At 31.7% G+C, this 26,389-nt stretch overlaps 1 protein-coding gene across 2 annotated transcripts; it reads right to left on the minus strand.

Annotated features, from left to right (window-relative positions):
- Window positions 1–170: 170 nt before the first annotated feature.
- Window positions 171–25,838, minus strand: LOC132751156 (uncharacterized). 2 transcript variants are annotated; one of them, XM_060741290.1, is made up of 16 exons: window positions 25,655–25,838; window positions 23,146–23,241; window positions 22,437–22,535; window positions 21,278–21,376; window positions 20,817–20,915; window positions 19,354–19,452; window positions 18,316–18,407; window positions 17,710–17,920; window positions 16,694–16,831; window positions 15,937–16,128; window positions 14,970–15,241; window positions 13,397–13,613; window positions 12,437–12,576; window positions 6,509–6,669; window positions 4,466–4,885; window positions 171–2,277 (listed from the first exon to the last, which is right to left on the minus strand). In XM_060741290.1, exons 1-16 carry the CDS (start codon window positions 25,664–25,666, stop codon window positions 2,228–2,230), a joined length of 2,397 nt encoding a protein of 798 aa, XP_060597273.1. In that variant the 5' UTR covers window positions 25,667–25,838; the 3' UTR covers window positions 171–2,227. The 2 variants fall into 2 exon arrangements, with proteins under 2 accessions (XP_060597273.1, XP_060597274.1); XM_060741291.1 differs by lacking the exon at window positions 4,466–4,885 and having other exon boundaries at window positions 25,655–25,836.
- Window positions 25,839–26,389: the final 551 nt, after the last annotated feature.

Here is a 26,389-nt window from a genome sequence, read left to right on the forward strand (position 1 = left end):
ATAAAGTTGTTTTGACAACACCATTACTGCCCTTATTTGACAACATTACGTAATAGACCTAGTAGATCTTTTAACACCTAACCAGTTTCCTTAATCTCTGATACAGTATATTGACACTCTATTTATATAAATCTCTAAAGATTTTGACCAAAAAAAAACTTTATTCAATGTAAACAAAATGTTTATACAGAATATTACAAATGTAAAAGCATGCATTTAATATATACACAAAATAAAATGAAAATAAAAGATATATATGAAACAATCTTTATGCAATTTGTAAAGCACGGAGAAATCGCTAAGTTAAATATTTACAAACTCCTAGTAGCGGTTACTACCCCTGATCAGTCCCCCACAAGTAATATTATGCCGTCAAAGAGCAGATTGAAATTTGATACTTTGTGCAATATTAGATTATATATGATTTCAATTAAATTCCAAAAAAAGAAAGAAGTGAAAAATTAACTTAAAAAAGAACATTTTGTAATAATAACAAATAAAAGTGTTTACAAAGCCTCCATTTTGGGTCACATGATATACCTAGCAATCACGTGAGGTTTACTGATGCAGCAAAGCGTGACGAAACCGGCGTTTCAGTTAAATATGAAACTGAATGACAAATGGTTGCATCGGCTAACATACTGATGTTGAAGCGTCTGTTGATATGTAAAGAGAAATGAGTTAAAACAAAACTAATTGATTAATATCTTCCATAAAAGCGTGTAAAAATCATGAAAGCTTTTAACCGATTGTTTTGCCTCTCAATATGAAAACGCTTTACGGCAAAGATGATAATCAAAGAGCTGATTTGACAGAAAATCCACATGTTTGTTATAATATTCACTCCTTTCATTTTCACAAGGTATATAAAACTGGTTTATAACAGAACAGAAAAGAACACGATTTTTTTATCTTTTGACTGGGGCATTTCGCACCTTAATTACCTGACATGATCATATATTACTGTGTAAAATATATAATATATACATTACTGATAATATCAATTGTACATATGACAAAAGAATGTTTAAAACATACATCAATATCTTCTTATCATGCATTTATGTCCTAAACTTACATTGCAATACATGGAATATAAACATTTTTTATTTTCAATTCCTTACAAAACGTTATGCTCAGCTTTAAAGCACACTTTACTAAACGAGTAAAGTCAGTCAACATTATTTTCGTTAAATATTGAAAGCCGGTGAATAAGTTTACATAGTTTTCATAGTAATATTTATCTATGTAATGTTTTCTTATACACGTATCATATATATGAAATTCATCCTCTATAATATTATCTTTAGACTGACACATATTTCACCTCTGTCAATCCTATTCGTACCATTTTGTATGGTTTCAATGCTCATGCAATGTGCGGAGACCCTTTTGGTAATGACATGACTAAAAGTTTTCCTTCACAAAATACTTAAGCTAACTTTTGATACTTAAGATAACTTTTTTTTATACTTATGACGAAAATAACTTGTTTGTACAGATGAAAATGTACTAAAAATTTGAAGTTCAAAGAATCTGAAAGTAATAGCTTTACACTATTTTTTGACGTCAAATGATAAAATTTAGAAGACACACTTTTGTATAACAGTTACCATACGGATGACAAAATGACAGAATTAGAAGTTTAAAATGTCCGAGAGTAATAGGTTAACATCATTTTATGACGTGAACTGATGAAATTCACAAGTTTACAAAAGACACACGTTTGTGGGTGCATGTATTAAAACTGATATCAAACTGTGCTTTATATTTCATATAAAGAAACAATCTTAAAGATCTGTCACGATCTTTACAATATTTAGCTCCCTTGATAAATGTGGCGCCATTACGTAGAAAATATATTTACATATAATTTATATTGACAAAAATACGAAAAGAAGCAGAAAGAAAACTATTCAAAACTATTCAAAAATATTTTTTTTAACAGCTTTACATGGAGAAATTGTAAGAGGTTTAATAATATCTCATTACATCAACAATGAATAACAAATAAAATGGCGACCAGTAGGAAGGTATTTTTGGATGTTATACAAAAAAGCATCGTCAGTTTCCATGGAATCACCATGATATAAATATATCAATATGTGTTGTCGGTGAGATACGGATTTTATCGTTCCGTTTTGAGAGCACATATGAATATCAATATCCAATGATATTTTTTTCACGATTGTCTTTCACATGTTAAGTACATTATATGAATGTTTCTTCATTCGTTTAAATAATCTGGAAGTATCCAAGCTTTAGGTTTCTTCTTTTCTGAAAACAAAAAAAACATCATCGGTTGAAATTTATACATTCGACAGAAGCTGAGGTCGTTGAGTGCTTTGTGTGGGGTTATACAGTTATTCTATATGAAATACAAATAAGATAATTCTGTGTGAAATACAAATAAGATAATTCTGTGTGAAATATAAATAAGATCATTCTGTGTGAAATACAAATAAGATTATTCTGTGTGAAATACAAATAAGGTTATTCTTTGGGAAATTCAAATTTGTTAGTTTGTTTGTTTAATTGGGTTTCACGTCACACCGACACAGTTTTGGTCATATGGCGACGTTTCAGCTTTACTGGTGGAGGAAGACCTCAGATACCCTTCAAACGGGGCACCTGAGTAGAACCACCGACGTTCCGTAAGCTAGCTGGAAATACAAATAAAATTAATCCATGTGAAATACAAATAAAGTTATTTTATGTGAAATATAAAAATGGTTTATTCTATGTGACATACAAATAGTGATATACAAAAAAGGTTATTCTATGTAAAATACAATTAGGTTATTCTAAGTGAAATATAAATAAGGTTATTCTATGTGATATACAAATAAGGTTATTATTTGAAATACAAATGTTGGAGTGAAAGAAATTGGGTCATAATGATGTTATGAAGAATAATGATTATAGTATTGTAGAATTTTTAAAAAATACCGAGGCACGTGAAGTCTCAGCATTAACTATAATCTATAATCTATAAAATGAATAAAGCGGTATCTTGTTTTCCATAAAAAATCACTATAATTTTACTAATGACTAAAAAGCAAAATATTGATCACAGTCAAAAATATGGCCAGTGATTACCGTTTTGAAAAGTGGTACAGATACACCAAAATAAAAGATTTTTGTAAAAAAACAAGAAAGAAAAAAAACAACAACAAAAAACAAACAAACAAAAAAAACAACACTAAAAAAACAACAACAACAAACGTGATAGCATTTAAGATAAGAAGATGATTAATTCATAAAAGCAGTATGTATTTGGAAAAACGTTTAATGTACTTTCAAAAAACAATATGTAAATTGCTTATTAATTCCTAAGAAATAAAAATTAAATAAAAGGGGACAAAAATATAAGTATATAACAAGAATCAAGACGTCATTATTTATCTAAATTCAACATATATAATACCTTTAAATATGTAAATCAAAAAAACAATTGAAATGTTACAACGTTATATAAAATGTAATTGAGCTAATTTAAATAGTTATTTAAGATTTTTTTCAAACCTGACAGAGATGTTTGAACACATAAAAAAATTATCAATAAAATCCCAAGATTCCATGAGATAATGAAACATTGGTATCATTTTTCTAGGAGAAACAAAAATAAGTGTTTGATTATTGCAATATTAAATACAGCAACATTTATGCAGTGAATGAATATAGAAATCTCGTGACTGTATGAAATAAAAAGATAAAAACCGTGAAACGGAAGATTAAAGATTAAATTGTGATCGATTCCATGAAATGTACTTTGCTATAAAGCCTATTAAGAAAATAGCATACAATCTTTTTTGATATTTTTCTTAAAGGCCTTTTACTATTCAGAAATGCAATATATCTTTATTTCTAAAAAAAATACTTTTTAAAAGTCATTGTTTGAACCATCTTTTGCTTCTATTACTTTCTGACATTTATCACCATTAAAATGATTTAGTATTTTGTATTGATGTCAAACCACTACATTTCGCTTCTATTATGTCAAATAATTTCACATTCAAACCTTTACTCTCAGGAGATCAGCATGTGATTTGCTCTAACGCCATTCTTTTGTTATAAAAACGCTTAAAGAAAACAAAATGTTTCTGAGCCATAATGTGCCTTTGAATTCAATTCAATTGTACATCTCTTTGAACTAACCCACAACATATAAATCAACCAGCTAAAGCCGTGCAAAATTTTTAATTATTATCCTTAACATAAGCACCATGTCTATCAAATGATCTTTAAATTATCTAAATAGACCAAACAAGAACAAAAAAAAAATTCTTTGGATTTTAGAACAATTATTGAAAGACAGACCCTAATATTATATGGCTGCTACTTCATGCAATAATTTCTTATGAAACAAATTTGTGATTAGAACATACGATATAATCATAATGGAATAATTATATTGTATCTAATGTGCGGCAATAGAAGGTTCTAGTTAACGCGATGTCTGTACCTGACGTATCCATTTGTTCACTGTCCTTAGGTTTACTACAATGTTCTCCTTCCTCAGTTCTCTTAATGGTATCAAGAGCACATGGCTCTTTATGTCCGTCGCTGGTATGGAGTTCACCTGGAACTTCTAGTTTCTTTGTAGCAAATTCACCTGGAAGCTTTAGTTTCTTTGTAGCAAATTCACCTGGAACTTCTAGTTTCTTTGTAGCAAATTCACCTGAACTTTCTAGTTTCCCTGTAGCAGTTTCAACGTCGATGCCATCCAATGAGGCACGTTCATCGTCTACTTCTAAATCTTGCTGTACCTTTTTTTCGGTTGCTTCGCTTGGTGAATCAGAAGGTTGATTTGTTTCCCCAGTCTGACATTCTTGAATCTGACTGGCCACTGTCACTGCTTGTGTTAAATCGGATGAAGCTGGATCTAAACATGATTAATGGTTTACTAATAATAAAAAACGAGAATAAAGATCAACAAGGCAAAGACAAGGTTCACATTACGCAGTCCCCGATACACCCAAGCTACAACAGGAGGGCACCCAGAAGACACCAAACCAAAATTGAGAGAGGACATAAGGGCGGCGAAAGGAGAAGAGGGCCAAGCTATGTGTGAAATAATTAAAACTAAAACGGGCCCAAATTGGAATTAAAGGGACAAGGCCTATAAGGGTGAAAAGAGGGGTCTAAAATGGGAGAAGGGGTGGGGGTAGAAAATACCTACGCTAACGACAATTCAATATGGTAGATATCACAAAACATGCAAACATTCAAACCAAGTAACAATACAAACATGTGAAACATGTGAAGGAACCCCAAACAATTAAATTGGTTTTACACAGACATGATAAACAAAATCTCCCAATATGAGTGGGATTTGAGAGTATGATACAAAGCATGATTCAATACATTTCTGTTTATATGAAAAAAGCTAGACTTTATAACAAAACAACAAACATTTACAAAACGATAAGTGGTGATTATGAATAGAGGATGTTATATGTAGGATATACGCTGAGTTAATATCCAAATATGGTACAAAACGGCAAATTATGCCTCAGAAAAGCTATCATTTTTAATAATCATAAACTTTTTTTTATTTTTGGTATCTGGTTACTGTTTCAAAAATATAGGTATTTATTTGCAACATGGATGAACTATCTTTTTCTTTCTTTGCTTTGTTGGCAATAGGTATAGAGAATAAGTGTTTTGTATGAAACTCAAAATATTATTTTACATTTGCTACCTTTATGACGCATAACTTTACGTTCAGTGCTACTTTCTTCAGTTGTAAAATATCTTACATGTCTAAATCAAATCCAATTTTAAACATTATTAAACACATGTTTAACATTTCTTGACAATTAATAAAAATGTGGATTTCTGAGGCATAATATGTATTTTCAAAAAGAGCTTTGGAGAACAAATGTTTACACAATTATTAACATCACAAGCAATAACAAAGCCAAAAACGTATAAAGACAGACAAAATCATCAGGCGATTTTTTATATAGACCTATACACTGCTGATGTTTTTTTTTTAATTATTAAGGGGAATTGTCTATATATGAAACTTTACATTAATTTATAAATTGTGGATACGCAAATTGTTCCGAAATCTATAATGGTTGCAAAGGTAATTAAGGGATATTGTCTATATATGAAACTTTACATTAATTTATCAATTGTGGATACGCAAATTGTTCCGAAATCTATAATGGTTGCAAAGGTAATTAAGGGATATTGTCTATATATGAAACTTTACATTAATTTATCAATTGTGGATACGCAAATTGTTCCGAAATCTATAATGGTTGCAAAGGTAAATGACATTTGGGTCCAGTAGCGTTACCGTAAAGTTTAACTGTATGTACGTATTAAATATTATTATACATTGAAAATAAAACATGTCGTGTGATAAGAAACATTTCATTTACGAGAAAAACCTTTTCATCTTTTTGCAACTTTTTTTTATTTCTAATTATATCTAGAAAACTGTGATGACATGTAGTGACTTTAAACTATTTAACCTAATATCTGATTTAATTACCATCCATTTCACTATTTGCATTTTCCTCTTTCAGTTTGATGAAGAAAGGCAAAGCTGTTACAACTTCGTTGTCCTGTGAAACATCTTTGTCATCGTTGAAACATTTGTGTATCATGACACTTCCTTCAACAAAACTCTCTGTGTTTGTCTCCAGTTGGATTCTTGAAAAGACACAAAAAAACAACAATCGGATGGAACCAACATTTAACAATTTTAAAGTAAAGTATTTTCTTAATTTGGAACCAACATCATATAAAGTAAAATATTTCGCTGCTTTGTGTGTTTGCTTTGTGTATTTGTATGCATGAAAAATGAGTCTTGAAACACAAAAATGATAACCCGTTAGTGAGATGAACCTACCCTTACCGTTAAACTTACTTTTTTAAATGGACTTGCCCATCTTTTAATCTGGACATCACCATACGTATTTTTTACATTTATATAATTGCATTCACATGTTTGTGAGTCATACATTGACGTAAATGTAGTGATTTATGTACTTTTTGTAATAGATTTGTATATAAATAACCCATGGGTTTGTGGGTAACAGTAAAAATTTCATCCCGAGGAAAATACTGATACTCGAGGGTAACAGTATTTTTACGAGGTATGATATTTTTACTGTTACTCACAAACCCATGTGTTATTTATTTTATTACCCCAAACAAAAATACTGTGATGATCTGAAATTGTCAACTAAATCTAACTGTAACAAAAATAAACCAAGAGTAACAATAACTAAACTGTCCTTACCTTTTAAGTTTTAAGTGTACTTTAGGCCTACTTGAGAAGTTTTCTTTTTATTTTATTCTTTAAGCAAGTGATGATATCTACAAATCATAAACATACAATAAGCTAGGTTTTATTTAGAAAACAAAACACTAACCCATTTACACGGTTATGATCTGTGAAATCTGACCCTTCTGTTTCCAGAATATCCTTAGCATGTTTTTTGACAAAATAACGATGATATCCTATGTCTGTCCATCATATCTGTAACGTTTCACTGATTAAAATTGTTAAAAAATCCTTTGTTGCATGCTTAAATCGTCTGCAAGTTCCAGTTTGACACATAATTATTTATATTGCAATTACTTCCGTTGAAAACGGATGTTTACTTTTTGACTATTCAACAAAAAGATATTTTATACGCGAAAAGCACACCAGGGTGCGAACAACTAAATTTTATGAGTGTCATAGTTACTTCAGAGAAGAAATAGATGTCCTATCGGGGTTTAACGTCGAGAAAAAGAATTAATCGAGAAAAAAATGGCGGCCATTTTATTTCATTTTATTTAGAAAATAGACCACGTGACCAGATTTTATACTGTTAAAAACACTGTTACCTATGTAACAGTACAAAATTCTTGCATTAACAGTAAAAATAACTCCCAGAGGCCTATGGGAAATTAGCATTACGAAAAAAGTGAGGGGTAATAATATTGTATATGTACTCTTCAAAACTAGAGGAAATAAAGAAATGAGCCGTGTCATGACAAAACCAACATAATGGGTGTGCGACCAGCATGGATCCAGACCAGCCTGCGCATCCGCGCAGTCTGATCAGGATCCATGCTGTTCGCTATCAGTTTCTCTACTTGTAATAGGGTTGGTAAGCGAACAGCATGGATCCTGATCAGACTGCGCGAATGCGCAGGCTGGTCTGGATCCATGCTGGTCGCAAACCCATTATGTTGGTTTTTTTCGTGACAAATAATAACTAATTCCGTGAAAGAGATATCCCTCGGAAGCAATGAAAACGACAACAGTACATGCACATTTAGGTTTAATTGAGTCTAGCACCGGCTGATAGACAGGACTGATTTTAAGAAAAAATGAATGCTAGATCTAGAGGCATTTTACAGAACAAGTAATATCTTGAGTGTTTTAACCTAATATGGGTATGCTGAGGACGATGTGGGTGGATACCAAGAAAATAAAAGGTCAATTTAAAATGGCCGCTTAAAAAAACTAAAATATGCCATTAAAAAATTATGATACAATATGATGCAATTAATTTATTGTCAAAATCAAATGATTATTCAATATGATCTGATTTTAATGTGATTGGCCAATAAATATAATGATTATAAGCCTAATGGCTCAATTAACAGTTATTTAAAAACTTTTTGTAACCCAAATATCTACGACATTATGGCTCTATCTCAATCTATGAAAGTTGTTTTCTGTCAATATTCTGTACCCCAGGTTTATTTCTGTACCCCAGGTTTATATATAAAAATGTGTTAATTGAGTGTTGAGCGAACTAGGTAAAAAATATCCAACTAAAAAATTTACAAATCCTACTTTTTAAATGGTTACAACAACATTTCTGTCCCATTCTTTTATAAAATGTGTCACTTGCTGAAATGTTAAAATTAATAAAGAGCCGATTTCAGCACATTGTGAACATTACACATGTATGTAAGTTTTTGTGTGTTGTTTTGTTTGTATTTGTTGTTTTCTGCCGAAAATAATATCTGCATAATTCATTTTTTAGATTCAATTATAACTGTATTAAGGTATATGATGGATAATCGATGATATTAAAAAGTCGTCTTAAACTGAGAAGTGTATACTTGATAACATTCTTAACAAAAATACAGAAAACAACAAATGTTTACCATCTTGTTTACAAATAAGTGACGATTTAATTTGAAATTTAAAGTTAAAGTTAAAAACAACAACAACAATAACAACACCATATTTTCATCGAGTCATAAAATGTCTGAAACCGGGAGATTTCTACGTGTGCTTGCTTTACCATGGCAGCTCTCGAAAATTTTGGAAGTCAGTCACGGTTTTGAGAAATATCTACAAGAAGATTATCGCATCATTTGATATACATCAGAATTCCGGGTACCTTCCAATAAATTTCGAGGATATCTTAAAGTAACGGCAATGTTATGTATACAAATATTACTTAAATCGAGTAATATTTTCTTTGCCCCATGTATAAAAGTCACGTGGGTTGGCTACATAGTAGAGGTGTTAAAATATAATTGTAATACACCCTTTGTTAGCCATTGAAATAGTATTTAATGTATAAAGGACTTTCAAAAATGGTTATTATTCAGAGCGGGCGCTATGGTGTAATGGTAACACTGTCTGCCTACAAATCAAGGGGTCGTGAGTTCGATCCCCCGCTACTCCACTGAACGAATAAAATGACTACAAGACTGACAAAACCAGGACATCGACACAGCATGACGGCAACGATAGATAAAAGAGAAGACCTTAACGGAACAAGAAACAAGTACCGAAAGTACAAGACCGAAGACGACGACCGATTACAGAAGGCAGAACGGAGACAAGAACTGACAACAAGCGAATAGAGACGAGGACCGGTAACAGAAGAACAGAGACAGGGGCCGATAACAGGACAACTGACAACAAGCGAACAGAAACGAGGACCGATAACAGAAGAACATAGACAGAGACAGATAACAGAAGAACTGACAATATGACAATGGAGACAAGAATTAATAACAGAAAAATAGAGACTACCACCGATAACAGAAGAATTGAACAAGAAAACGTAGACCAAAACTGATTACAGAAAAATAGAGACTAGCACCGATAACAGAAGAATTGATAACAAGAATGCGTAGACCAAGACTGATTACAGAAAAATAGAGACTAGCACCGATAACAGAAGAATTAATAACAAGAAAACGTAGACCAAGACTGATTACAGAAAAATAGAGACTAGCACCGATAACAGAAGAATTGAACAAGAAAACGTAAACCAAGACTGATTACAGATAAATAGAAACTAGCACCGATAACAGAATAATTAATAACAAGAAAACGTAGACCAAGACTGATTGCAGAAAAATAGAGACTAGCACCGATAACAGAAGAATTGAACAAGAAAACGTAGACCAAGACTGATTACAGAAAAATAGAGACTATCACCGATAACAGAAGAATTGATAACAAGAATGCGTAGACCAAGACTGATTACAGAAAAATAGAGACTAGCACCGATAACAGAAGAATTAATAACAAGAAAACGTAGACCAAGACTGATTACAGAAAAATAGAGACTAGCACCGATAACAGAATAATTAATAACAAGAAAACGTAGACCAAGACTGATTGCAGAAAAATAGAGACTAGCACCGATAACAGAAGAATTGAACAAGAAAACGTAGACCAAGACTGATTACAGAAAAATAGAGACTATCACCGATAACAGAAGAATTAATAACATGAAAACGTTGACCATGACTGATTTCAGAAAAATAGAGACTAGCACCGATAACAGAAGAATTAATAACCAGAAAACGTAGACCAAGACTGATTACAGAAAAATAGAGACTAGCACCGTTAACAGAATAATTAATAACCAGAAAACGTAGACCAAGACTGATTACAGAGAAATAGAGACTAGCACCGATGACAGAAGAATTGATAACAAGAAAACGTAGACCAAGACTGATTACAGAAAAATAGAGACTAGCACCGATAACAGAAGAATTGATAACAAGGAAACGTAGACCAAGAATGATTACAGAAAAATAGAGACTAGCACCGATGACAAACGAATCGAACAAGAAAACGTAGACAAAGACTGATTACAGAAAAATAGAGACTAGCACCCATAACAGAAGTATTGATAACAAGGCAACGTAGACCAAGACTGATTACAGAAAAATAGAGACGAGAACCGATGACAGAAGTACGCAGAAGAACAAAGACGGGAACCGATAATAGAACAATGAAGACGACGACCGATAACAGAAAAACGGAGACGAGGACCGATAACAGAACATCTCACAAAAAAAAAGAACTAAGACCGGACCGATTACAAAAGAACGAAGATCACGACCAATAACAGAAGAACTAACAACAAGAGAACTGCGACGAGGACCGATAACAGTAGAACGAAAGTCGACGACCAATAACAGAATAACTGACAACAGAGAAATGCGACGAGAACCGATAACAGAAGTACGAAGACGACGACCAATAACAGAAAAACGAACACCAAAGTCCAAGAGTACTCATAGAAAGGTTCCTTTAATTAATGTATATTTTGCATGCACACGTTTTAACCCCCTCACACATAGAGTGCCAGATAAAATACATGAAAACTCTATATCTAGCAGATAGGGCAGGGAAGAGTGTAGTGTTCGCTGCGTAAACCCTAAATATAGTGATGGTTCAAAGGAATAGGGACTTTCTAGAAATTTTATCTCTTAAATTTGTCTCTTATGTTTAAATGCCTTAAAATTTTCAGTACTATCTTTAATATTACTTCTATATTACTAAAAATGTCCGCCACCTTGGATTTTTCGGCCATATTAAATTTGTTTTTTTTAAATTCTGTTTTGGTGTCTAATTTGTTTTTACCTAAACATGCTTTGTGACAAATTTCAGGCTTTTCCTTTCCTTTAAAGTTTTATTTGATATATCATCCATTTATGATAAAGAAATTTGGCGGCCATTCTAATGGTCATTTTAAATGGCAATTTCAATGGTCAAGATCAGGTTTTTCAATTTGGTATCCACCTTTATCGGATTCAGCATACCTTAAATAGGTAAAATACACCAAGATACCACTTGTACTACAAAATGCCTCTAGCATCTTATAGAGAGCCAAATTCTCAAAATCAGTCCTGTCTATGAAGTGACATCCAATCTTCAATACTAAACGTGCTAGAATCAATGATCCTGAAGGACCAGAAAAATATAACAACACTGAATTCAGGTATGGCAACCACGTTGTAGGTTCGGTTTGTTTAAACTTTTTTTATGCACAGAAGTATTGAAATTTTAGCTACCATACACAACTGCTTTATCATCGGCTTTTGGTCCAGCTTAAAATGTAACTGATTATTCAATAAATTGATATGAGTTACTAACCACCATTTTAAGGCAGTGATCATGAACTTATAGAAAGTAGAATGGATATATATTTACCTATATGGCTGGAAGCTAGGTCGTCTGGGGAGAAACGCAAGCTTTCTTTTCCCAGTACTGTCCTCCGTTTTAACACCGTCAAGATATACCAGAAATTCTTGGTAAGGTTTGAAAAGGAAACTTCCAGATTGCTCCAAATCCTTGCAAAAAAACAGGAATGTTAGATCAAATTCTTTTTTTTTGCCTGACGGTGTATTTTGATATTTGATAGTGTTTTAAACGCCTATTGTCATTTTATTTTTTATATTTATTTTGGTATCTTGTTACAGTTTCCAAAAACATACTCATTTGCTATATATACCTGAACTATGTTTTGTATCTTTAGTTCTGTTGGCAATGGGCATAATTATAGTGAATAAATATCTTGTATGGAAGTCAAAATACTACTGTGTTAACATTTTGCTACCTTTACGACACATAACTGCGTGATCAGCGCTACCTTTTTCAGTTGTAAAACATCTAACATGCACTTAATCTATTATTTAAACATTATTATACACATGTTTGACATTTCTTGAGAATTAAAGAAATGGATTTCTTAGCATATAGTGCCTTTAAGAGTATTTAGCAGTTGGTGGAAAGTAATATTGATAGGTGATTTGTTAACAGAATAATTTTAGATAAATAATGTCTCATGTTTTTTAAAGTTTTTAAATCAAATTACATGGAATTACTTTTACAAGTGAACTTTGTTAATTAAAACGTTTAAACTTAACAAAATTAACAATTTGTAAATGCAACGTTATGGCGTATGCTACAGTTTTCATAAAAAACCGCTTTTTTTGCTAAAAACACTTCTATAACCATTTTCTTAGATCAGGCAAAGTCTAAATTAAGTATATTATACAGCTTTCATGTCTAGCATACGCCTTAAAGATAATCTAGCAAAATATAGTCGTATATCGAGCTGACTATGTTAATTCAACTACGTTTATACAAGCTAAAATATCGACAATTCACCTGGGTAACATAGCCTTTGGAGACCCATTTTTCTATCCTTTTTGGCGCCTGTTTTGCTAGGCAACATTCTACTGATATCATCGGACACATTTTGTTATTTTCGTGTCTAACAACAGCAAAGAACACTGCAGTTCTTTGTCTCTCCGTGGCGCTGACAAGTCTGTCAAATATGCTCTTTTTATTTTCCTTGAACTGCATTTGTGATACCACTACATGGCTAAAAGTTGGAAAAGAAAAAGTAAAATATTCAGAATGGTTCATATTTCTCCACTGGTATGAATGCAAAATTTGGCGGCATGACCGAGTGGTTAACGTGTCGGACTAGTAATCAAAGGATCTTTGTCCGCGTGGCTTAAAACCTACTCAAGCCGTTGTTTCATTAATCAAGAAACTGAAACTGTACGCTCATTGCTTAGTACAGATATTTCCTGAAAAGTATTTTATATGATGAAAGAAACGTAAACAAATTGCTTATTTAACATATATTTTAGTTCTAATTAATCAGAAAACAGCAGTCATGTCCCTAACTTTTTTCTACTAAACTAAATATCGTTAAAGTACATAACAATTTTTCATTGTAACAGTAGGATGGCCAAGATTTACCGCCTGTTTTTGGTCAGTACAAGTCGCACATGTAAAACTTGTTGCTGCAATGCAGGCTTAGAGTTCAACTCATATTTTATAGTGCAGAAAATTAAAGTAAACTGTTTTTGTAAAATGATGCGTTAACTGTGAAATGGTTTATTAGTATTTTGGATATGAGCGTGAAATATAAATATGCCAACAAATATGCCTATATCACTTAAATTGTTTGTGAAATCTAAAAACTGAAGAACATAAAATGCATTTTTTATAGTTATCTAAGATTAATATTGGGCGTGTTTCTTTTAAAATGTACTGATTGGCAAAGACAAGATTGTATGCAACATTTGTGACTGTGAATGTTGGTTTGATTTTGATTTAAAACATTAAAATTTACATTTTCACTAAATTATGTTTCGAGATGAGATGAGATAATTATAATGTTATTAATGTTGAAATTAAATTTGATATTTGAAATTCTATTTCTGCACTTATTTGAAATAGCAAAGTCGCTGAGTAATATTTTAACTATCAGATTAACATGAATACAATTTATAAGGTCTTTGCCCTATTTATTGCTCTGAATTTGTATTCATTTTTGTTAAGTTGAATGTTATAATAATGAATAAATTTATGGAAAACTAAATTTTGTTATATAATGTACTGGCGTGACTAAAACATCTGAAGTCTTCGGGGGGAATTGTTGATGTGCTATGGAAGTTGGCCTGTATTTTTTACCGTGTATTTCAGACGTACACATCAAGTAAACTTACGTCAAATACTTGTTTCTATCCATAAACCCGCTTTAAAATGAACGAGGTCCTTTTTCCAATCAGTACGATTTGAAAGCCCCTAAATAATCTGTCAGATTTGCTGTGACATAAAATCCAAAAAGAATAAAAAAATAGTCAGAAAGAAGCGGGAAGGGCCACTTAACAAAAACACACCTATGAGTTATATAAATTAAACTAATTTCTAAGAATTTGCTTACATGCTAAAATGAGGGATCTCATATTCAATTGACATGTTCCCCACTGTAGGTTTTGTGTCAATCACTTGAAGACAATTTTCATCGCTATCATCAGTAATGTCGTCTGCTGTAATTAAAAGCATGTCGTCTGCGGCATCAAGATTAACACAGTTGTGCATCGGTAACCTCAATTTCATGCTGTTTTGATTGTCAGAAACATCTGACGTGATGTTGTAGACGTCAGTGAGCATAGTGACGTCAGTCTCCGTTGTCTCATTTTCTGTCGGAAATACCTGAACAAGAAAAACATATGAGCCGCGTCACGACAAAACCAACATAATGGGTTTGCGACCAGCATGGATCCAGACAAGCCTGCGAATTCGCGCAGTCTGATCAGGATCCATGCTGTTCGCTTACAGACCATATAACAAGTAGAGGAACTAATAGCGAACAGCATGGATCCTGATCAGACTGCGCGGATGCGCAGGCTGGTCTGGATCCATGCTGGTCGCAAACCCATTATGTTGGTTTTGTCATGACGCGGCTCATATCATGACAAATAAAGAACCCCTTGTGTTACAAATGTGCCGCTCATAATTAAGTTTAAAAAGTTTTTTTTTGTGACGTATGCTATTAGATTTATGTCATCTTGCACTAGCTCGATTCGATGACTTATCAGCACGTGTTGTCAATTAAGTAAATGTGGTAAAAAAATAATAGTATTAACACGCGTTTGGTCGATGTACCATTTAGCCACAGTTCATTTTTTTGTAAGCAAGCAATACTTTTCTCATGCATTTTAGTGAAAAGCAGAAAAACTGCCTGCAAAAATGTCTTATTTAGATAAATACGAAAGATCAAATTACACCGGAATTGTATTAAGCAAGCTATGTTCCTTACAAAAAAAATGAAATGAAGTAAAATATTGAAAGTTTCGTGTAACAAAATTCCTTCACACGTATGTTTTAAAAAGTAAAATACACTTTACTTTAAGTGAAATATTTGCTTCCTTTGTAAATGTATCCGGAGGGATTTCTAGACGCATTCCTTCACCAGCATCTGTTGTAATCACCCCTCCTTCCTGTCCGACGTTTTTAACATCAGTCTTTGCTCTTGTGAATAATGCAAAGATTGAGAAAGTATCAGGGGTAAGTTTTGTATCAAACGTGCATGTCTTTTCCTGAAATATTATCTTCTATTACCAGTTGTTGTTCGAATAGACATTTAAAACCATTTTACTCGGAGTAATTATGAATATATGTAAGTATATATCAAAAAGCCGGAGTACTGGACAAAGGCGGTGCTAGGGTGTCTGAGAGATGTTGCAATTTTTCTATGTCTCTCAAAAATAAACGTGCCTAATCTCAGTATGAAATGCAATGTATTGATTATGTATAATTACTATTTCCGGGAACATAAATTTCCCTTAACAAGTACAGGGATCCATAGTATTATAGAGAAATACTCATAATGTTTAGCTATTTTCTGTTTTTAATTACAAGTTTGATTAAACGATGACCCATTGCCAATGTTTCCTGGAAAAAGATTTGATTTTCCGTGTTTAGCTTTGTCCATTTTCTGTTATTTTCTTTCGTTAGGTACAAAATGACTTAAAGTTTAAAAACGCCTTGCATTGTAAATGTTTATCTTATTAATCTACTTTTCATTAACTTATAGGTTTTATTTCAAAAAGCTATGTATATAAGGATAATACAAAAAGTGAATATTTCAGTTATTAAACGTACCCCTCCAGTTTTCTGTACTCTCAATACAGGTAAAGTAGTACCAGAGTCAAACCGGGCGAACAATTCTTCTTGTTCCGTCGGTAACCCGTATATTGGCAGAGTCAATGTGACGTCACAAATTCTTGGCACATTTGTGATCTTATTATCATAAAGACAATGTATATTATAAGCTGTAAGTTCCGTATATAAGATCATAATCACTTATTCTTCTCAGGATTATGTCAGATAAAAAAGTGGTACAAACGCATTAAATAGGACCTTATTTCTTAAAATGATTGCAGTTGTGCAGACGACAAATAAGCATTTACGGGACTATTTTATCTTGTAAAATTGTTATGATAAATTTCGTTAAATATAATCATGCCTATGATAACATTTGAAAGAGCAGTATACAGAACCTCAAACTAAATAACGTAAGTGTTTAAAATAAACGTAAAGAATTATATAACGTTACAACAAAATTATATCAGTGTTACTAGATTTTTTATATTTACGTCAAGCCTAAGCTAAGTTACATCAACAGTGCAAAGATTGAATTTTAAAAGGACTTGTGTACAAAGTTTCAATCTTAAAAAGAATTGTGTTCAGTGTTTAAATCTTAAACGAAATTGCGTACAAAGTTTCAATCTTAAAAGAAATTGTGTACACAGTTTAAATCTTAAATGAAATTGTGTACAAATTTTCAATCTTAAAAGGAATTGTGTACATTGTTTGAATTTTTAAAGGAATTGTGTACAAAGTTTGAATCTTAAATGGAATTTTGTACAAAGTTTGAATCTTAATAGAAATTGCATACAAAGTTTCAATTTCAAAAGTAATTGTGTACAAAGTTTGAATCTTTAAAGGAATAGTGTAAAAAGTTTGACTCTTAAAAGGAATTGCATACAAAGTTTCAATCTTAAAAGGAATTTTGTACAAAGTTTCAATCTTAAAAGAAATTGTGTACAAAAATTCAATCTTAAAAGGAATTGTGTACAAAGTTTCAATCTTAAAAGGAATTGTGTACAAAATTTTACCTTTATGAAAAATACGTCACTGACCATTTCGTCTCCCTTTTCTGTGGAGATCGAACACGAACTGTTCTCAGACTTTTCTCGTCGGCAATAGAACGATGCCGTTATATCAGTGGTCATAGATATTGTTTCTAGGACAACGCCAACACGTGCAAGGTTAATTCTATTCTTGACATTCTTCTTGGACACTGATATCCCTTGTGCCATGATAATTCTAAAATTAAATGAATGATTATTTCTAATTTTTAGGTATGACGATGACCTTATCACGTGATATGAATCACCATCTGAATCTTGTTGATTAACAATATCCGCAAGAAAGATCCTTATTTTTATGGATATTTCTTTCGGATATTGTAAATCAAAGAGCACATTTCCATTATTGATTATTAATTATTATAGTATATGTTATATAAACAATAATCCATGAACATATTAAATTGAATAAAAACATTTAGTACGTTAACTTTCTGGTCACAAAAGTAGATTTTCCTGGAAAGTACCATTCATTATTTAGTTAAGATATTTTGAATAGATATGTACATGTACATCAAAGCCTAATACTAAACAGAGAATAGTAAGTGCAAATAACACAGTTATAGAAAATACCCTTTCTTCATGGCCTCCATAGTAAGAGAGTGTAGGTTCATCATTTTGACAAGTTGTGGATCTTTGCAACTGTCAGCAGGGGTACGGCCGTTCTAAAATCAAATTATTGAATAATCAAATATTTTGCAGTACATATGTGCATAATAGGATCCCCTTCCCCACATTAACCCATCAAAAAAGCGATACTAAGTTGAAAGTAGGGCGATACTAAGTTGAAAGTAGGGCAGATGTCACCATGTATTTTGGCAACGAAAGCCTAAATGTCAAATAAATGCTTGAACAGTATATCATTGATGGTTCACCGAAGAACTAACAAAATGTGTCGATGTTTCTTAATTCATGCGCGTACCAGATCTAATATCTATATAAATGTTGAAGTCTGGTTAAGACGGTGCTTGGGGGCGTATAATGTACGACAAATTTTCAGCCACGCAGTCAGCCTCAACTCTAACCTCCGTACACAAATAAGTACATTCAAACCGTGTCATTTGTAAGGTGACAATTATATACATGCACTTTTCTCGAGATTGATGAAAGAGAAGTAAATCTGAATGTACTGGTTCACTCAATATTAAACAAATACTTTCCCCTTTAAAGCATGTGTTGTATTTAGCGTAAAATTAATTGTATTATAAAAATAAAATGCATATCCAAAAGCAATGTTTTTTGTTTATTTGGGTATTCCAACTCATTGACAAATTATATTGGATGTTACAATTCAAAATTCAGTCTAAAATGAAAAATAAAAAAAATACTGAAGCTCCAGTGGAACACTCAAAACGACAAAATTGAAAAGGCTGTAGACTGGCTTAGTTTGATTGGGCTACGATAGCGGTATGTTCAAGATACCATCAAAGGCACCATTATGAAATTTTAAATATTTCAACATCCGCACAAGTGTTAAGGAGGCATTGAGCATAAAGCCACCTTCAATGTGACAATATAGTATCATTCGAAGAATATTGGGTAAAATAGGACGATACAAGAAAGGTGAAAATGTCATTGCCGCGGTAAGAATGAAAAAAGTAAATAATTTACTTTATCTTTTATGTCGCTCCTGGCACCACAGGTTAGCAGGGTTTCCACTGCGTCAAATCTTCCATTGGCTACAGCAATATGTAATGGTGTACGGCCGAGCTATACATTAAATGGTATGAAAAAAAGAAAAGAAAACTCATTCATACTGCAAATGAATTCAATTGTTTTTATCTTTTATTCCTTACAATGAAGGCTTAAAAAGGCTTGCTATAGATAACTACCCTGCTTAAAAGCTAAATACGAGAAAATGGAAATTTCCTGCACTAAAATTTCTTCACCTGATGCCATTATTATTGTGTTTATTAGCAATCATGTGCCCTTTGTAATTACAACTTGTGAAGACACAAATTACATTAGCTAGGCTTAAACACTAAACACAAATTAATTTCTGCTTCATTTTAATACTGTGGCCTTAAATGCTAAATTAAAATGCTTAATGTATTAAATGCCTTAAGCACAACATAACTGTTGACTAACATATTAAGTGTGAATTGTACTCTAAAGGTTTGGGATAGATTCATTATTCTTATCTCATACAGATCAATCAACCGGCTGCAAATCCAGTTTTGTTGTCGACAATGCATCCGGTGGATCACGTTTCCAGTTTTTGATCAGTATCCATGCTTTACCTAAATCGTGTTCTTACTTTTAATCCTGTAAAAAAAATGAACTAAAGCCTGCGCAATTCTGAATCCATGCTGTAGCTAACATTTAAGTGTTGTAGTGACACGGCTTTCATCTTTTCTTTTCAAGACATGTTAATAATAAACAAATAGCAATATTCTTTTTAAAGAAGGCCATTAATCATGAAAATGTATCAATTTTAGTTTCAAAATTTATTGTGTTTAGATGACCATTATTTTTCTTTTTTATTTTTTGGAAATCATTCAAGAGCCAGTGGCAAGGACCCTAGGAGGACCCAAAAGAAAAACAGACAATAATAGTAGTCATTTAAAAATTTTAAAACAAACATTTAAGAGTAGTGAGTACAAGCTTGCACTTGTATTTTGCTCCCAGACATGTTGACTAATGTATATCTTATAAATCAGCATAGCAAATTCAATTATCATATATTGAAGGTCCATTAAGTCTCAAAAATGCTATCAATTTTAGTTTTCAAAAGATTTCTATCATAAGTGTCCTGTTACTTTTTATGAACAGTTATTCATTTGCTCGTTTGTGTTTTTTTGGCAATGAATACAGTTCTAGTAATTAAGTACTTTGTATGGAAGTCAAAATACAATTTTGTTTGTAATTTTGATACTTTATTCAAAAATGATTTCACATTTAGCGCTTTTTATCAGGTGATCTAAAATATTCCTTATTATAAAATATATGTTTGCCCACAAAAATAAAAAAGTATTCATTTATATCTATAAAGATAGAAAGACCATAGAGATTGAATTTGTTTTGTTTATATAAAGACATGTTTTCTTTTGTTTATTTTCTTATATGACTGTCACCTTGTTCTGCAAATTGACGTTCATCCCAAGCGTGATCATTTCTTCAATGGTGTCCATCGGTTGATACTTGACCAGTTCGTGAATTGGAGCATCACCGTCCTGTATTTCAATTTGGAACGGTTTATTTCGAGTGAAAAAAAATTGCAATAATTTACTGTAATTATTTCAATGTATTACCTAAAATAAAAATTGATTCCTTTGTAAGAAAAATGTTTCTTCTTCTACAAAAGCTCACAGTTAATGTATATACATAATAGGTAACAAAATGTTGATTTTAGATCATAGTTGTCTAAGCATATTTGCATATCTGTTGATATTACAAAAACAACCAAAAAAGGAAATGAATCAAACAGAGCAAGTTAACTATTGTGCACATTAAATCTAAACTTTAGATACCGTAACAATACTTGATCTGATAACGAACAGTTGACAAAATAACCACAAGATAAGATTTACCAAACCTTGTTTTTAATATTTGGATCTGCGCCAGATTTCAACAGGAAATTGACAATATCCATCCGTCCATCCCTGGCTGCATAATGGAGGGCGGCAAAACCATTCTAAACGAAAACGCACAACTATCTATATTCTAAATTCCAATCAATAATGATTGCATACATAAGAAATTGAAATATGATCATTTTATTATATATCTTTTATCTGTATTTAGATTTTATGTCATTTATCTACCTTATTTCTATTATATAAACTTCAAATAATTTCAAGTAGGCGATGGTTTATACGTATGCTAATGCTGAAGTAGAGTACTTCCGCCTTTCGGACACAGAGACTGTCGACGTTAGGAATACAACTAGACATGCTGTCAAAGGAGAAAACTTATAACCCGAAGTGGCGAAATACATTTTCATGACGGTCCGTTATAGTTGCGTCAAAATAATTCATTTGGGTAAAAGGAAAAAAGGGGCAAATCAGTGCGATCAAAATGCTTTATCTAAAATGTTCGCGGATTTGCGGATGTTTCATAATTCTAAATTTCACCAGTTCCTGATAAAATTTTAATTCTTCTTTAGCCGGTGCTACGGGGCGTCGACGGTATTTGCACTTGACAGAACCGTCCATGAACAGGCTCAATCAACCAGAGCCTGCAACATTTTCAATTTTGCCGTGTTGGGCTTTCTTTGGGGATTCTTATTTTTCTCTATTTTATGGAAAAGGAAGAGAGGACAGAATTGACATTCTTGATTTTGTAATGCTCTGCGCACAGATTCATCTTATGTTTAAAGAGAACTTTGAAACAAATGAATCAGTCAACAGAAGATACCTCGGTCTTACAAGACTGCACGGACGTATTAAACCCCAATCATCGTCTCTTTAGAACAGACGTTAGAAAATTGAGCCACATTTGTCTTTTTGGTTTGTTTATTCCTATTATTAGAACATATGTTCAGTTTTTACATTTGGAATATCTAGGTAAACAATAATCCATTAGCATGTTGCTGATGTTAAAATTAAAAAGATTTGATTGTTCTGTTTTACATCACACCAACACAAATTAGGTTTTGGCTAACCTCGGGTGTTACAAATTTAAAGCAACACCAGGGGTCAAAACCACCGCACCTGCTGGATAAAACTAGATGTAACAAAACATAAAATATATACCTGGTTTTTCTGATTGACATTGCATCCTTTCTTGATAAGTATTTCTATAATATCAAAATAGCCTTTCCTTGCAGCGAGATGAATTGGGGTGTCTCCTTTCTGAAAACATAAAACATGAACTCGACAAAATCATAATCATAAAAATTCCAGTGAGGGATAACTTATATAACTTGAAAGAGTGAACAAAAGAGAACCTTAAAAAACCTCCAAAACGAAAAGCTTTTGAAAGTTGCAGGCTGCGCTTGGAAAAGGCTGTTCATTGAGCCTCTTAGTCACACATAGAGAACCCCTCTTACAGCTTCAGTTTTTATCTAATTTTGAATCTCAACAAGTTGTTAGGTCACATTCAAATAATTAAAATGTATCATAAATACATTTAAGAAAACATAGAAAACAACACCAAGAAAATCTTGGAATTATAGCCATTCAGTCAGTCCAAAAACCTTTTAATGACCCAAGCTTTAGGCATGGGTATATTCAATGTTTTCCTTTGACTTCTTTCATTCCTTCACCAATATTTTTATATTTGAGAAATTTGTATTATTTTTTGGTTAGGTTAAAAGGCACATTGACACCTTACTGTCGATTTTAATGTTCTCATACCACCATTGTATTGAGGCAGTTTGTAACAGTTTGTATAAAAGCAATTGCGAAAGACAAGTATATTAGAATTATTATTTGCATGGAAACAATAAGAAACCATTCTTACCCGATCTACTTTAAGGTCTGTATCGCGACTAAGTATTTGCTTTACACCTTCTATGTCGTGGTTTTCTATCTTATCCAAAAGTTGCAAACCTCTTGCCTAAATTGATAACATGAAAAAGAAACAATAGACCGTATATATAAATAACATGCAGAAGTAACCATTAACGATTTGATAACAAAGCATTTTATTATCTTACACCGTTAAAGACTTTTGGTATACTATATACTAAATAACTTTTTATAACACAAAGTTAATCAACCTCCAACGTTTCGAGGGGTTGAAACGCCCTTTTAAACATATATATAAATTGTCTTCTTTTTTTCTTACACTATGCTATTTACAAAATAATATGAAAATGTATTTCTGTATTAATCTGTCACTAACAAACTGTGTAAGACGAAATAATATTAATATATGACGTAGAAATTAAAAAAAAGCAAACTACTTGATAAAGAGGGGTTTCGCCCTTTTGAAAAGTTTGAGGTTGATTAACTTTGTGTAAGAGATAACTACTTATAAATTGTTTCCTGAGAGGTTTCTGAATAGCTTTTATAAAACTTCAACTGTGGGAATTGAAACCATTTCTACTTGTCCAGACTCAGTGTTTACAAATTATGGAACAGTAATTTTACACCAAGATTAGTAAAGAGGTTAATACATATTATAAGTATGCACAGACATTTGTTAAATACTTACAAGTCTACCATAAAACGTACGTCACATTTATGAAGGCACAATCTATTGATTTATTAATCTACCACTTATCCAAAGAAAGAATATTTCAAGTAATTTCAATCCATCAAATGCTATTCATCACTTTCTTTGTTGTATTATGTTAATTTGTGGAAATATTATTAAATGTTTCAATTCTCTCAACTTTAAAATCTGGCGAGGCATATGTTTATATATTTCGAATTTATACACATTACATTTAAAAACAAGTTCAACCAATGTTTCAATGTTTGACATGTTTCGTCAGCGTAGTATTATGGTAATTATATCATTTTTTCAAATTCGTTGAGAACAATAATTCATGAACACTAACTTCATATTGAAAATGAATAGCATGTGTTTCTACTCTTTCCTACCTCTTGTCAACAACAAATATAGAAGTCCAGTTCTTACAGCACCGAAACATAGTTAATTTGAAATATTAGGTTTGGATATATTTTTGTTGGCATCCTTAAGAGGTATGCTCGACTCTTTCACCTGGTATTAACGAATTCGAAAAAAGCAATTCAATATGTGTAAAATAGTTTTGCATTATAAATTCATGTACATATATTTCATACAATGAGCATCAAAAAAGGCTTCGTAACTTAACATTTCATCCTAGATAAAATGCTGTTATACAAAAGTGAAAGTTGTTGCAGAGAAATATCTACGTGTATATATTGATGAGTCCATCAAGTTTTACAGTATGTTTTATAATGATGTCTGTCCGTGAGATGTGGTTACGACAAAAAAAAATACATTATCTAATTTTTGCGGTAAAACACCACTGTAGAAAAAGCATCTAATGCATTATATATGTACATGCACACCACTAGATTATCCGTTCATGAAAAACGTAAAACCTAACCAAACAAAATAATATGTATCATGATTTTGTCTTTATAAATTTATTGTTATTTCAAAAATTTTCAGTAAATGAAAATATTTTTTCTTAATTACCGTTCTTTATATACGCATTTACTATATTTCCTATATAATGTGATCTTGCACGTTTGTAATGTCGCTTTTCATTGGATAATCGTGACGTGTATATAGTTTTTTTTTATACACGGCTGCTGTCGATTCATGAAGAAATCGTACTTCTTTTTTCTCTAAAAAATGATGCTTTCTGTATTATGCAAATCCTTATAAAGATTGTTGACATGTTTGCAATATATTTACAAATAACCGTTTATAAAGGAATATGTAACCTGTCAACAATCTTTATAACTAATAATGTTAACTGTCGAGCAAACCTGAAAATGTTATAAAGATTGTATATTATAATGTTGATTGACCAAATGACGATGGTACATTGACAAATGTTTAGAGTGATGTTTGAAAATTTGTATAGAATATAACAAAAACACTGTTCCACTCCTTTTATATGATGTTGAGTATTCATTTGAAATTAAATATAAGATTTAAACAAGTATGCCTATTGTAAAGTTATCGTTTTTTTTATCTGTACATTCACAATAAGAATATATATTTAAGTATGTAATGAACATTCGGGAACGCACAATAAAGTATATCATTATGACTTAGCCGGTGCTAGGGATCGTGGACAGTTCAGTACTGTCCATAACAGGCTTAATCAAACCGAGCCTGCAGCATTTTCAATTTCAAGAGAGTATATTTCACTCTGTTTTACTTATTTCAGTAGTTCCGTATGATATGTATTCTTCATTTGATTGTCTCGCCATTACAATCAAAAAGGAATTTTTCCATATATTTCTCTACAATTATATTGTATTTATGTACATTTAATCATTACAACAAAGTAACTAAATACCTGGCTAGCCATTTTATTTCCACTCTTAATATTCCTTACTATTACATAATGATAGCAAACATAATATTATATAAGCTGCAAATAAATTGTTAACGAAACATTACACTGTTGATATAAAAATTTAGAATAAAAGAAACTTGGCAAACATCTATCTAGATTGTATACAGCCCCACAAACTTCACGTCAATTTAAAATCATATTCAAACCAAAGTGCATTTCATTTATTTCCTTATTGACATAAAAAGTATACAATGAGAGTCATTCTTATATAACTCGGACGACGATCAATATGTAAACAACTATACGACATGCAAAGATTCTTTTATTGAAATGTTATTTCAAAAAGCTTTAGCATTGAAAGATGAGCCTGGAGGTAGAAGTAATCAATTATTTTTGAAAAAGCATGATTACGCTGAACGAATGAATACCTTATTATAAAATAACTTTAACAGCATATTATTGAATTGAAATAATGATGTCTTCGAATTAATCCGTTCAAACCGTCACCTTCGTGCAATAATTGATTAACTCTTATTCAATTCAGAAGGACTTTTCCCGTTTCTGCACTAAATTGACAAAATGAAACAAAGGAATTATAGTTTTCTGTTATTTTAAATTTGGAAGAACATATGTTACTTTTGATTTGTAACTGTGTATACATCATCATTATTTGCACAAGCAGTGTTAATGATCATGCATTTTATATAGAGGTGATAAGTGTAGTTTAAGTAGGAA

Source organism: Ruditapes philippinarum, unplaced genomic scaffold (genome assembly GCF_026571515.1).
Source record: "Ruditapes philippinarum isolate M1 unplaced genomic scaffold, ASM2657151v2 ctg1203_1_1_1_1, whole genome shotgun sequence".
Classification (NCBI taxonomy): domain Eukaryota; kingdom Metazoa; phylum Mollusca; class Bivalvia; order Venerida; family Veneridae; genus Ruditapes; species Ruditapes philippinarum.